The 13,178-nt window shown below is 28.6% G+C and overlaps 1 protein-coding gene across 1 annotated transcript; it reads right to left on the reverse strand.

Moving 5' to 3' along the window:
• Positions 1–3,761: 3,761 nt before the first annotated feature.
• On the reverse strand, positions 3,762–4,330 carry BDBG_17680 (uncharacterized protein; the record flags this gene model as incomplete). The annotated part of the gene is made up of 1 exon (XM_031725341.1): positions 3,762–4,330. The coding sequence occupies exon 1, from the start codon at positions 4,296–4,298 to the stop codon at positions 3,762–3,764; it is 537 nt and encodes a 178-aa protein (XP_031580404.1). The 5' UTR covers positions 4,299–4,330.
• Positions 4,331–13,178: the final 8,848 nt, after the last annotated feature.

Below are 13,178 nucleotides of genomic sequence, written 5' to 3' on the forward strand. Positions count from 1 at the left end.
CTTTATAGATTTCTACTGAAAGCTTCAATTCTTAGTTACTAATTCTCAGCTGAAGAACTTATGAAATTTCTATTCTTTTACTCTGAAGCTTTATTATATATATATATAAATATTTACTTTAATCACTGATTACTGTACTTTCTCTTTTTTTCTTCTCTAATATTTTTTACTTTTATTATATAAGATCTATAACTTAATACTGATCTATTCAGTGAAGACCTCTTATAAAAAGGTTTAATTTATTATATATTAATATTTATAATTATACTTTTTTTAATTTAACTTTTTAATAAAATTTTAAATTAATAAATAATAATATTTTTGAAAACAATTCTATATAAAAATAGTAATTATTAACTGAATACTCTATATAGTGTTATATAATTTATACATTTATAGAATACTGTATAGTTAGATTTAGACTGACTGTGTAACCGTGTCTGAGATCAGAATCAAATTTTTTAATAGTCTCATTATCAATTCAACTGATCTTATTACACAGTTTTAACATTAGATAGTAGTCTCATACTGTCTCAGTGAGACTTACTGTCTACTCTTATCATATTTTTCAAATGAGATCATGATTTTCACTTCTTAATTTAAATTATTTTTATTGCTTTAAATAACTTTAAATCTTATTTGAGTGTTATCAAAAAGCATTACTTTTTAAAAAATTAAAAATAGTTTAAAAAAAACCTTAAAATGTCTAAAAATAGTAACTTTATATCAAGAATAAGACTAAATGAGATCAAATGAGATCACTTTCTCATTTTTTTCAAGTCATGATTTCATTTTAAGATCTCATATATAGTTACTTTATATGTTTTTTTAATGACTAGTCTCAGTGAGATTCACGCCAAGAAATGTATGAGATCAGATCAAATAGAACTAAATGTGAAATTCATAATCTCAGCGGCCAGTCTAGTTAGATTAGTGTATAATTAATTAATCTTGTATTTTTATTAGATTATAAGCTCTTAATCACTTTTATATTATTTCAACTACATACTTTAAAAAGAGATTGATTCTGTGAGTCTTTTATAATAGTGAATAAGATAAGAACTTAACAGAATAGCTAGTAAATAACTAGAATTTACATTCAAAAATTAATAACGCTTTTAAAATACAAGGTATTGAAATCTCTTAATAAGAGATATGAAAAAGTTCTTTATAAAAGATATAATATATTTTAATCTTCTTTATATATAATTAAATCCGCTTTATTCTTAAGTATAATTAAGTAATTCATTTTATCAAATACTTAAGATCTATTTTATATAAATATTCAATTAATTCTTTGATAATTAGCTAAGACTGTTTATTAAAATTATATCAGAATTAATAGTTAGAGTTAGAAGTAGACTAATTATATAACTATTATCTATATCTGAGACTAGAATCAGAATATTTAATAATCTTATTATTTATTTAACTGATCTCATTACATAGTTTTAAGATTAGATAGTAGTCTTATACTGTTTCAGTAAAACTTAGTATCTACTCTTATTATATTTTTTAAATAAAATCATGATTTTCACTTCTTAATTCAAATTATTTTTATTATTTTAAATAACTTTAAATCTTATTTTAAGTGTTATCAAAAAGTGTTACTTTTTAAAAAATTAAAAATAGTCTAAAAAAAACCTTAAAATGTCTAAAAATAGTAACTTTATACAAAGAATGAGATTAAATAAGATTAAATAAGATCACTTTTTTATTTTTTCTAAGTTATAATCTTATTTTGAGATCTGATATATAGTCACTTTACATGTTTTTTTAATAATTAGTCTCAGTAGAATTCATATCAAGAAATGTATAAGATTAGCTTAAATAAGATTAAATATGTAAAGAGAAAAATAAAAGAACCTTGTTTAGACAAGTGAAATAAAAGCTGACAGAAACAAAAGAAGAGTATACATTATTCAAGATTTGAAACAAAACTCAAGTGAAAATCTTGTTTAATTAAATATAAAAAGAAAATATTCTCATCTATAATACAGCTGAAACTAGAACATGGCTATTTCAAATCTTATATATAAAGATTTGATGATAGATTTGATTTAATAGAATACTCATTCTGCAATGTAAATGAGAATTCTGAGTATATTATAATATACTATATATTATATAATAGTCTCAGAGTTAGATTCAAAGAGAAGTATAATCTAAATTAATTAAATATAAGATTCTTATTCTCAACTGAGACTGAAATTAAATACTTAATAGATCTTCTATCAGAAACTCAAGCAGCTATAAGAAAATAACTAAATTCAGAAATATCTGAATATGAAGAGAAGAAAATCAATCAGATATAGTCTGTTATAACAGTTATATACTATCTTTTAATAATTTGTTTTATTACAGTCTCTCTTTACTTTATCTTTTTCTTTCAATTTCTTTCTATCTATCTATTTAATGTGTCTATCTTTAAGACTGTGTTCTCTTTTCTTTTGTCATGATATTGTCAAATGATTTTAAAGTATTAGAAGATGTTAAAATACTGCAATTTATAAACAGTTTTTATATTCAGAGCTGAAATTTTCTGATTTTATATATCTGAAATTGATAAATGTATAATAGTTAGACTGACTGTATAACCGTGTCTGAGACCAGAATCAGATTTTTTAATAGTCTTATTATCAATTTGACTGATCTCATTACACAGTTTTAACATTAGATAGTAGTCTTATACTGTCTCAGTGAGACTTACTATCTACTCTTATCACATTTTTTAAATAAGATTATGATTTTCACTTCTCAATTTAAATTATTTTTATTACTTTAAATGACTTTAAATCTTATTTAAGTAGTATCAAAAAGTGTTACTTTTTAAAAAATTAAAAATAGTCTAAAAAAAACCTTAAAATGTCTAAAAATAGTAACTTTATGCTAAGAATGAGACTAAATGAGATTAAATAAGATCACTTTCTTATTTTTTTCAAGTCATGATTTCATTTTAAGATCTGATATATAATCACTTTATATGTTTTTTTAATAGTCAGTCCCAGCAGAATTTACATCAAGAAATGTATGAGATCAGATTAAATAAAACTAAATATAAAATTCATAGTCTCAGTGATCAGTCTAATAATAGTTAACTTTACAGATATAGAAAAAACCCTGAGAACTAAAAGTTCTCAGATAGATGTTATAGTCTCTGACTGTATATATCTATAATTGAAGAGTAATAATAATAATAATAAGATCAAATATAAAATTTATAGTTCTGACAGCTAGTCTAGTTAGAAGTTATATTAATATCAGAGTTAGAAGAGTAAGAGCTAGAGTTAGAGCTAGAATCAGTGCTAGAATCAGAGTCAGAACTTATAAGATGAGAAAGATGTTTTAGACTATATAAGTAGAATATTATTATGAAGAAATTTCAGAGAGAAAAGAAGCAAAGAATGAGAGATATTAAAGCTAGAAGTTAGAAATCAATTGACATAATATAAGAGATCTTTGAAGAGAAAGAATCAATGGAATAACTAGGCAAGATTTGTATGTAATATTCACACCAGCTAGCAGATGCTTGAGTGCTTGACCGGATGCTCTATATGAGGCCATGTAACCCACACATCTATAGAATGCTGCGCGGCTAGATTAGTGTACAATCAATCAATCTTTCACCTTCATCAGTAATTATATAATTTTATTTTACTAACTTTTTTGTGAAAATAAAAAAATTATTAATAAATAAATCTCTTTACTTATAAGTTAATCAGTTAACAGAATTTCAATAAGTCTTAAGATCTGCTGTGTTTCTATATGAAAAAGTGGATCAGATTAAAGAAGAATCTCAACCGCCCCACCACGAACTCGCTCGATTTTTCGAATAAGAACCCGCCGATAGATCCATCGAAAAGCCCTCGATCATACGAGCATTTGGACCCCATCGCCGACCGCATACCCCGTGTGGTGGTGGAGATATCCAGCCAAACGTGAACTACACGTTGTTCGAAACTCCCGTGTGGGATTATCCCCCGTTCACCCCTACCACACCACAACCCCGGGCCAAAGTGCCATACAAATTGTAAGGTGAAGAGACATAGCCATATGCACCAATCTTCTCGATTTTGGAAGATCCCCGATCTGTAGTTGTGGAGATATCTGAGGAGCGACCTCCGCGAAAACCCTGTCCACCTTTGATGTTCCAAAATATCAACACCAAGTCCCACCCTCGTACCGCCCTTCCCAATCTGGCCCATCCCCGGCAGAAAAATACAAAAAGATACCTCAGTGATAATATCAAGCACATAATCAACAGACACTTCTGAAGTGCAACCTCCACAGTCTGTCATCAGTGTATCTAGACTTCAACACCAAGTCTCACCCTTGTACTACCCCTCTCAATCTGGCCCATCCCCGGCAGAACAATACAAAAAGATACCTTGACAACAGCATTCAATACATAATCAGCAAACAACAAGTCAACAGCACATCAACAACTATAAAATCAGTATATCTCAAGATCTGACTGAGCCTTTGATCCCTGCACAGTGAGATATATTAAATCTAGTTTTAATATCTCAATATTCAATAGATTCTGCAAGAGATTGAGAACAGCAACACTAGATTTCTATTGAATTTGAGAATTAACTCTATATTAATATAATCATTGACAAAGTCTTCTATTTTGAGATATAAATAACCAGTTTCTCTATATCCCGCTGACAATATTTATATTATCATATAGAAACAGACTTATATTCTCTATAATATCAAGACTCTGAAGAGAGAAAGTCTTGATAGAGAGTATACAGTAGTGTATATCTTAGCAGTTTCTATCTCATTCTTCTGCAGCAGTTAATGCAAAAAAAAGATCTTAGAAATAGTTTTTTACTTCTCTTGAAAAAGTAAGGTGTTTTTCTCTGAGTTTTGTATAATATTCTTATAAAGAATAAAAAACAGAGCTGTTTTCTGTCATAATTTCATATTCTTTTAAGTAAGAATTACTTTTCCAGTGACTGAAGAGCTTTTATTAATACTTAATTCTTTTTTACACTCTTTATTAACTGATTTGAGTTGCACACTTGTTGTGTGAGAAGAATTGAATGATTTAGAATAAAATTGAATAGTTTTAATCAATTTCTCTGTAAAAAATTGATTTATTTTTTGTCAGTTTTTCTCTCAAAAACTGTCATATCATCTGATTCATTATCAATTGATATCATACTCTTTCTCACTATATCTCAAGAAAGAGATTGTAAAGATTTTATTGATTTATCTCAAAAATCAATTTTAGTTTATTAGATTCTCTTCAAAAATCTAACCTAGTTACTGTAGTTTATTAGATTCTCTTCAAAAATCTAACCTAGTTACTGAACTAGTGTGAAAAAAATCAGGTGTTTTATACACAAAAGTCTTTTATTCTTCTTTTAAAACAGTCTGATCAACTTTTCAATTGAAAACAGACTTAGAAATATCTCAATTGAAACAGTCTGATCAACTTTTCATTGAGTGAGAATAATGAGTTCAAAAATACACTCAGTTGATGTGAAAAAAGATGCTTTCTCAAATGCTATTCCTGAGATTGAAATTCTGAAGAGAAGAAAGAAAGAAGAAATAGAGAAACAACAAGTTCTTGAAATACAGAAACTTGAAAAAGCAAGCAAAATTCTTGAAAAGCAGTGTCTGAATGAGATGAATGAAGAAGTTCTGTTAATTCTTCATACTCAGGCTAGACAACTACAGAAGATGATCAAGTTCAAACTTGAAATCTCAAACACAGTTCAAAAAACATTGAAAATTCCTAGTACAATCACTGACTCTTTATCTTACTCTTCTTCTTCTTTTTTTTCTACTTCTTCTTCTTCTTTGAATTAGAAGAAAACATATGCTCAAGCAGCTGAATCTGCTGTCTCTAAACCTGCTATCTCAAAACCTGCTCAAAATCCTGAGAAAACTGAGAAGAATACTGCTCAGATCTCTATTCATAGAAAAGTGAAAAAGAAAATACAAAAAGAGAAAAACTTTCAAATCTTCAGAAATAGAAGACTTATTCTCAAAGTCTCAAATCAGAATATTCTGCAAAGAAACAAGCTAAACTCAAATCTCATTTTCAGAATTAGAAATGAAATCAATCAGCAGTTCTTTTCTCAGTTGATGACTGATATTGAAGTTCAAAAATCAGTTATAGCTTCAATTGAGCTATCATTCTTTAGAAACTTCATCATTCTGACTACAATGTCTGAATTCAGTGCTGAATTTCTTATTCAGAATGAGAATCTCTGAAAGTCAGCAGTAGAATCTTTGTTAAATACAACAATTCTATCTGAAAGAGATGAAAAGTGAGACAAATTCATTCTTCATAATATTCCAGTTGAAATTTTTGACTGTGAAGAAGAAATGCTACTTCTCAAAAATGAATTGAAAGAATACAACTCTATTCAACTGAGAAAGAAGCCTGTATAACTAAATTCAATTGAGTTCAGACAAAGTAGGAGAAATGCCTCTGTTCTAGTATATATAAAAACACTTGAACAGTCAAAGATCTCTGAAGTAAGAGTAGCAGATTTGAAAATGAGAGTTCATGAATACAAAGACTCAAGAATGAATCTCAAAGCTCAAACACAGTGTTCAAACTGTCAAAGATATGAATACTTTGCAATCTCATGTTTTAGAGACTCAAAATATGAATTCTGTGTCAGAGATCACAAAACTAGTGAGCATAAATGTGAAACATGCTCAAAAAGAGATGAAATATGTTAACACACTCTGCTTAAGTGCTCTAATTACAAAGAAAAACATGCATCTAGCTCAAAAGAATATATGTTTGCTTCTAGAACTCAAAAGAACTGGAGAAAAGATGAAGCTCAAAGTCAATCTAGAACTGAAGAGAAGAGTCAAGTCAGTAGACTTACAACTGCAAGCTTAAAAAGAAGAAACTCTCAACTATCTAAATCTTCAAACTTCAATTCTTCAGCTAAATATAAACAGAATTTGAATCCTCAAACTTCTGTTAAGATTAGAGAATTGAGAAATGACTCTGATAATAAACTAGATATAATGCAAGCAGTTGAGATTCCTACTTTTCAAAATAGTTATAATCTACTATCTGATGATAGTGACTAGATTCTACTCTATCTCTACTCTCTTTTAGTATGAATATACAACAAAAACAACAAAAAAAGTTTAAAAACTCTTCAAAAATCACATTTATTCAAAATAATATGAATAGAAACTCAAATTGTATTTATTCTTATCTTCAAATTGTATTTGAATAAAAAGTTGATTTTATACTACTTCAGGAATCAAATTTTGATGCTGAGTAAAATTACATCATTTCTCATTCAAGCTACTACTGCTTTCTATCTCAAAAGTCTGAGATAAAGTCAAGAGTAGTGATCTATGAAAGAAAGAGATCAAGATATCAATTTAATCTAAGATTTAATATCATGTCTGACTCTGATATTCTGGTGAGTGATATTATAGATAAAGAAAATGAGTTTGATACTATACAGCTTATAAATATCTATAATGAAAAGTCATTGAAGAAAAATAACAATATCTGAACAATTGATAGAGGATTTCTGAACATAACTTCATCAAGAAACTCTATAATTACAGGAGATTTCAATACACATCATCTCTGATGAAATTCAGAATATAAGAGAGCAGTGAGAGCTGATAATCTGATTGAATGAACCTTTGAGTATTCAATAGATTTGGTTAATAAGTCTGATCAACACACATTCTTTAGAAAAGGCATGAAACAGAAATCTATTATAGATCTAATCTTCATGTCACAAAATCTAATAAAAAGAAGACTTGTAAACTGATTTATTGATTCAAATGAGACATCAGAATCAGATCATGAGATTATTCAATTTGATATTGAACTAAGTGAAAAATAAATGAGTGAAAATCCTCTTCTCTCTAATCAGTATAACTTTGAAAAAGCTGATTGAAAAGCAGTTGAAGAAAGCATAAAACTGTTAAAATCTGAAAGACAGAATAAGCTATATTGAAATTCTGGTCAAGATATCTCAAATGAAATACTTAAGAATAGAGTGAAGCTTATTACATCTATTATTCTAACAAGTATTAGAGATAATATTTCAAAGAGAAAATCTTCTGAGTATTCAAAACCTTGATGAAATGAGAATATCTCATCTAAAAGAAAAGAATTAGCTACTGCTAGAAGAGATTGAAAGAATGATATAATATCTGATGAAGAATTCAAAGCTGTCAGAAATGAATATTTTTCAGATATTAAAAGAGCTAAAACAGACTGCTGGAATAAATTTCTTGAAGAAGCATAAGAGAAGGAAGTTTTTAAAGCTTTTAACTATACTAAAATAAGAAGTGTAGCAAAACTTCCAGCCTTAGAATATGAGTTTCAGAATGAATCATATACAGCAAACTCTTTTGAGAAAAAATGTCAAGCTTTCATGAGAATTCTCTTTCAGAACTCATCAGATTCAGATTCAGATTCAGAGAAAGAGAATATATCACTTCTCAACTACATTGATGAAAATGACTGAGAATGGCCTGATCTTACATAAGATGAATTAGAGTCAGTTATCTTCTCAAGTACTGTTAAAACTGCTGCAGGTCCTGATTCAATTAATCACTTGATTATTCAAAATACATATTCCTACTTAAAGAATGAATATTTTGAACTTCTTTTCAATCTCTTGAAAAATGAATATCATTCTGAATGCTGAAGAGAAGTCACTGAAGTGATTCTTGTAAAATCTAATAGAAAAACTTCAATTTCTAAGTCATATAGAGTAATATCTCTATTGAACTGTCTAGAAAAGGTTTTAGAAAAGATAATAGCTACTTAACTATCTTTTATAAGCTCTATAAGTGATTCTCTTTTATTCAGTGAATAAATGAGAGATAGAAAACAGTGTTCTGCAATTGACACTGTTCTCTCAGTTATTCATGATATTCAAATAGCAAAGTATGAGAGTCTGATCTCAACTGCAGTTTGTATTGATATAAAAGAAGCATTTAATCATGTTTCAAAGTCAAAGTTAATTCAGACATTGAAGATATTAAAACTGTCACTTTCTCTAATAAAATGAGTTAACTGTTTTATATTTAAAAGAATTATACAACTCTTCTTTGATGGAATGAAACAAGACAAGACTGAGATAAAAATAGAAGTATCACAGAAATCTTCAATCTTACTTATTTTATTTACAATATACACTGCATATCTATTCAAAAATAGAAATATGAGAATAGTGCAATCTCTAAGTTATATGAATGATATTGGTCTAGTCTACAGCTTAAAAACTATTAAAGAGAATTTGAAAGTAATTGAAGAAGCTGCAAAGAAAATCTTTGTTAGAGCAGATATCAATTAAATTCAATTTAATATAAATAAAACTGAGTTAATTCATTTCTTTTTTAGATTCAATGAGAAAGAACTGTCTCTAACTCTTTTAAATAGAGAGATTAAACCCAGTGTAAATATCAAATGATTAGAAGTATGATTAAACTTCAAGTTGAATTTTAAATATCACATTCAACAAAGAACTGTCAAGGCAGAAAGACTATTGAATAACATAATCAGACTATCAAATACAGAGAGAGGTCTATTCTTCCAGGCTATGAGACAGTTATATATAGCCTGTATTACATCAGTAGCTGATTATGAAGTTTAAGTTTGATGAAATAATCAAGGGAATTTCACTAAACTCTTTCAAAGTTTGCAAAACAGAGTCTTAAGAAGAATTCTGAAAGTATTCAAATCATCTTCTATTAAAGCAATGAAAATTGAAGCTTTAATTTCTTCTTCTGCTATTAGATTTGAAAAGGCCTGTATGAACTATACTCTGAGAGTTGTAAAGATGAGCTTAAATCATATAATCAGAGAAAGAGTCTCTTCTTCATTTTCATTAATTAACTCTGAAAATGTAAGAAATCCCGCTTCTCGCGGATTCTTTACCTCTATTCCTATCTCTTGCATAATCAATAGGGCTAGCAGCCCTTGACTACACACAACTATATAGACTGGAGTTCACAAATACTATTCATAACTCAGCTTGAATGCTATTATACATTTAATCTCTACATTTTATCTTTCTATCATGAATACTTCTAGTAGTTAACAGTACATATCATATCAAGCTGCAAATATCTGAATAATTGCCTGTGAGCACTTATTCTTACATTTCAAGCTCAGTCAGTCAGCAACTGTCTGTTATAACTAAAAGAACTAGAAACTTATATGCTTCAATCTCTGTGAATTCTACTGCAGACACTCAGAAGCAGTCATCTAAATCATGAATAGTCTTTATGAAAGAAGTCTCAGAGAACTTACTAATTACTTATAAGACATCATTCTCTGCATCTGTGACAGAGAAACTCTTCAAACTCATGAATAAATCAATCTCAGTGAAGAATATTCTTGAGCATCTCTTATAAAATCAAGCTATTTTTCTACAAGAAATGCTTACTGTCTGTAAACACTCTTAAACTGAGTCTCTAGACATGATCTTCAGAGATACCTGTGAATTGAAAAGAAACTTTCTTAAGCTGTAATCACTTAAGATCACTTATTGAATCATAATCTATAAAAGCTTTTATAAGTTTCTATTTGAAATTGACTCACAAGCCCAGCTGTGTGATATAAAAGATGAAGAAGCTGTTATCTATATAATAACAGATCTCTATTACACTGAAGTCAAGAACTGGCTGAATTATCTAGAGAATGATTATGAGAGATCTCACTGATCTGTTCTTAAAATCTATCTAGAGAATAAGTTGAGAAACTTTATAAGCTGAACAGAGAATATCTGAACTGTAATTATCAATATTAGAAAAAGAGATGAGAAATCTGATGAAGACTACTCACAGTACTTCATAAAATTATGATACAAATTGAGATCTGTGAAAACAGAGCCCTGAAACAAGATCTGAATGATAATGTTTATAAAGAAGCTGAATAAAGATATACAGAATAAGCTTATTAAGTAAGACTCTAAGTTCTTAACTCTGAAGAAACTGATGACTCTTATTCACTGCTTACAGATTACTGTGAGAGTCACAGATCTGTAGAGAGTAGATCACTGATCAGCTCTGTAAGAGTTAGAATAACAGAGAACAGATTTATCAGAAAAAGATAATAAGACACAGAGAGATTTGTATCTGACTACTAAGCAGAGAGAGAGAGCTTCACAAGCTTTTATAAACAGAGTATATAATAGAGAGATTAAGAAAAAGAAACTCTGTTTTATCTATTCTAAATCAGAACATCTTTGCACAAACTGTTCAGACAAATTAAAATAGAAATTTGAGAAGTTATAGACAGAGTCAGTAACAGCCTTCTTAAGAGTCTTGAAGCTGACATCTGAATCTGTTGCTCTCTCAATGAAAATGCTTATTTATAAGAAGAGATTATATCATGATGCTGCTGCTCTGTAAGTATGAGAAGTATTGATGAACTTAGAATCCCAGGTCACTGTGATGTTTCTAAAGCTCACAGAGTGAATAAGCTGAAAGATGAAAACTGAGAATCTGCTCTTATAATAAGCAGAGTATGAGAACTCAGACCTGAGAGCTGAGAGACTTACAAGAGTCATCTTTGAATTGTAAGATCTCTCTGAAATCTGAAGAAGATTTATAGAAACTGTGATTATCACAGACATCACAGATGATATATACTTGAGACTTGTATAACTTCAAAGATACAATTCATACATAGCTATCTGTGAGTCAGGTTTATACTTCTAATCAGTGTTGACAGACTTACTTATAAAGATAGAATCAGTTGATAGTGTAAAGTTGATTAGAGAAGATAAACTCATCTATATAATAACTTTGTAAGTATCTGAGAATCTCACAGTCATGAAAACTGAGCTTTAGATATCAGAGAAATACTGAGATCTTACAGAGATATTCAGCTTAATAAAGGCAGCTGAGCTTCTTTCTCACTGTGAGAAGAATCTGATAATAGATTTGATAGAAGAGTAGAAATTCTTCTGAGAATTAATCTATACACTCTCTCATTATGAGACAGAGGTCTTGCAGGCCTATGTGAAGAAGAATCTGAAGAATGACTTTATCTAATCTTTACAGGCCTCTGTGAGAGCCTCTGTGATGTTTATGAAGAAGAAGAATGAAGATCTCAGATTATGTGTAGACTATTATAATCTGAACTTTAAGATAATAAAGAGTCACTATCTTCTATCTCTGATTGAGAATGTAATCAACTGTCTCACAGAAGCTGTTATATTCATACAACTGAATATAATCAATATATATACACAGCTGTGAATACAGTCTAAAAATGAATGAAAGACTGTCTTTAGAACTGCACTGAGATTATTTGAATATTTAGTAATATCTTTTAATCTGACTAATATCTCTGCAGCATTTCAGTCTTTCATTAATAAAATACTTCACACATATCTGAATGTCTTCATGATAATATATCTGAATAATGTAATAGTGTACTCTGTGAAGAAGAAAGAATACACTGAGTATATACAAAGTATATTAAAGATCTTAGATGAGACAGAACTGTATATTAAGCTTACAAAGTACAACTTCAGTATCTGCTGAATTAATTTCCTAGAATATATAATCACTGTAGATGATATTCAAATGAAATCTTTACAGATTAAGACTATTCTATTATAACTAAAGCTAACTAGTATTTATAAGATTCAGATCTTTCTGAGCTTTGTGAATTTCTATAGATAGTTTATCTTTGTATTTATAAGAATCTTCTTAACTCTTACAGATATACTGAAGAATAAAAATAAGAAGAAGTCATTCTATAAACAGAGAATGAAAAGATTGTTAAGAAGAGAGAACTGTGAGAACTTTCTTATCTCAGAAACTTACAGAGTCTTTATAAGATTAAAATAGATATTCATAAACACAGTAATGCTGTTCTACTTTAATCTCTTACTCTTAATCAGATTGAAGATAGATATCTTTTTCTTTATGATTTCAGAAATAGTCTTACAACTACAGTTAAATGAGAACTAGGTTTCAGTGATCTTTTTCTCACAGAAGATATAACTCATAGAGATTAACTATAACATTTATAATCAGAAGCTTCTTATAATAGTGAAATTCTTCTGTTACTAGTATCACTACTTTAAGAGTCTTATAATAGTGATTACTGTTAGAACTGATTATAACAGCTTATAATAGTTTACTTCAATCAAGAAACTCTCACAGTAGCAGATTCACTGAGCTCAGAGACTGAGTAA

This window comes from Blastomyces gilchristii (genome assembly GCF_000003855.2).
Source record: "Blastomyces gilchristii SLH14081 genomic scaffold supercont1.20, whole genome shotgun sequence".
In the NCBI taxonomy this organism is placed as follows: domain Eukaryota; kingdom Fungi; phylum Ascomycota; class Eurotiomycetes; order Onygenales; family Ajellomycetaceae; genus Blastomyces; species Blastomyces gilchristii.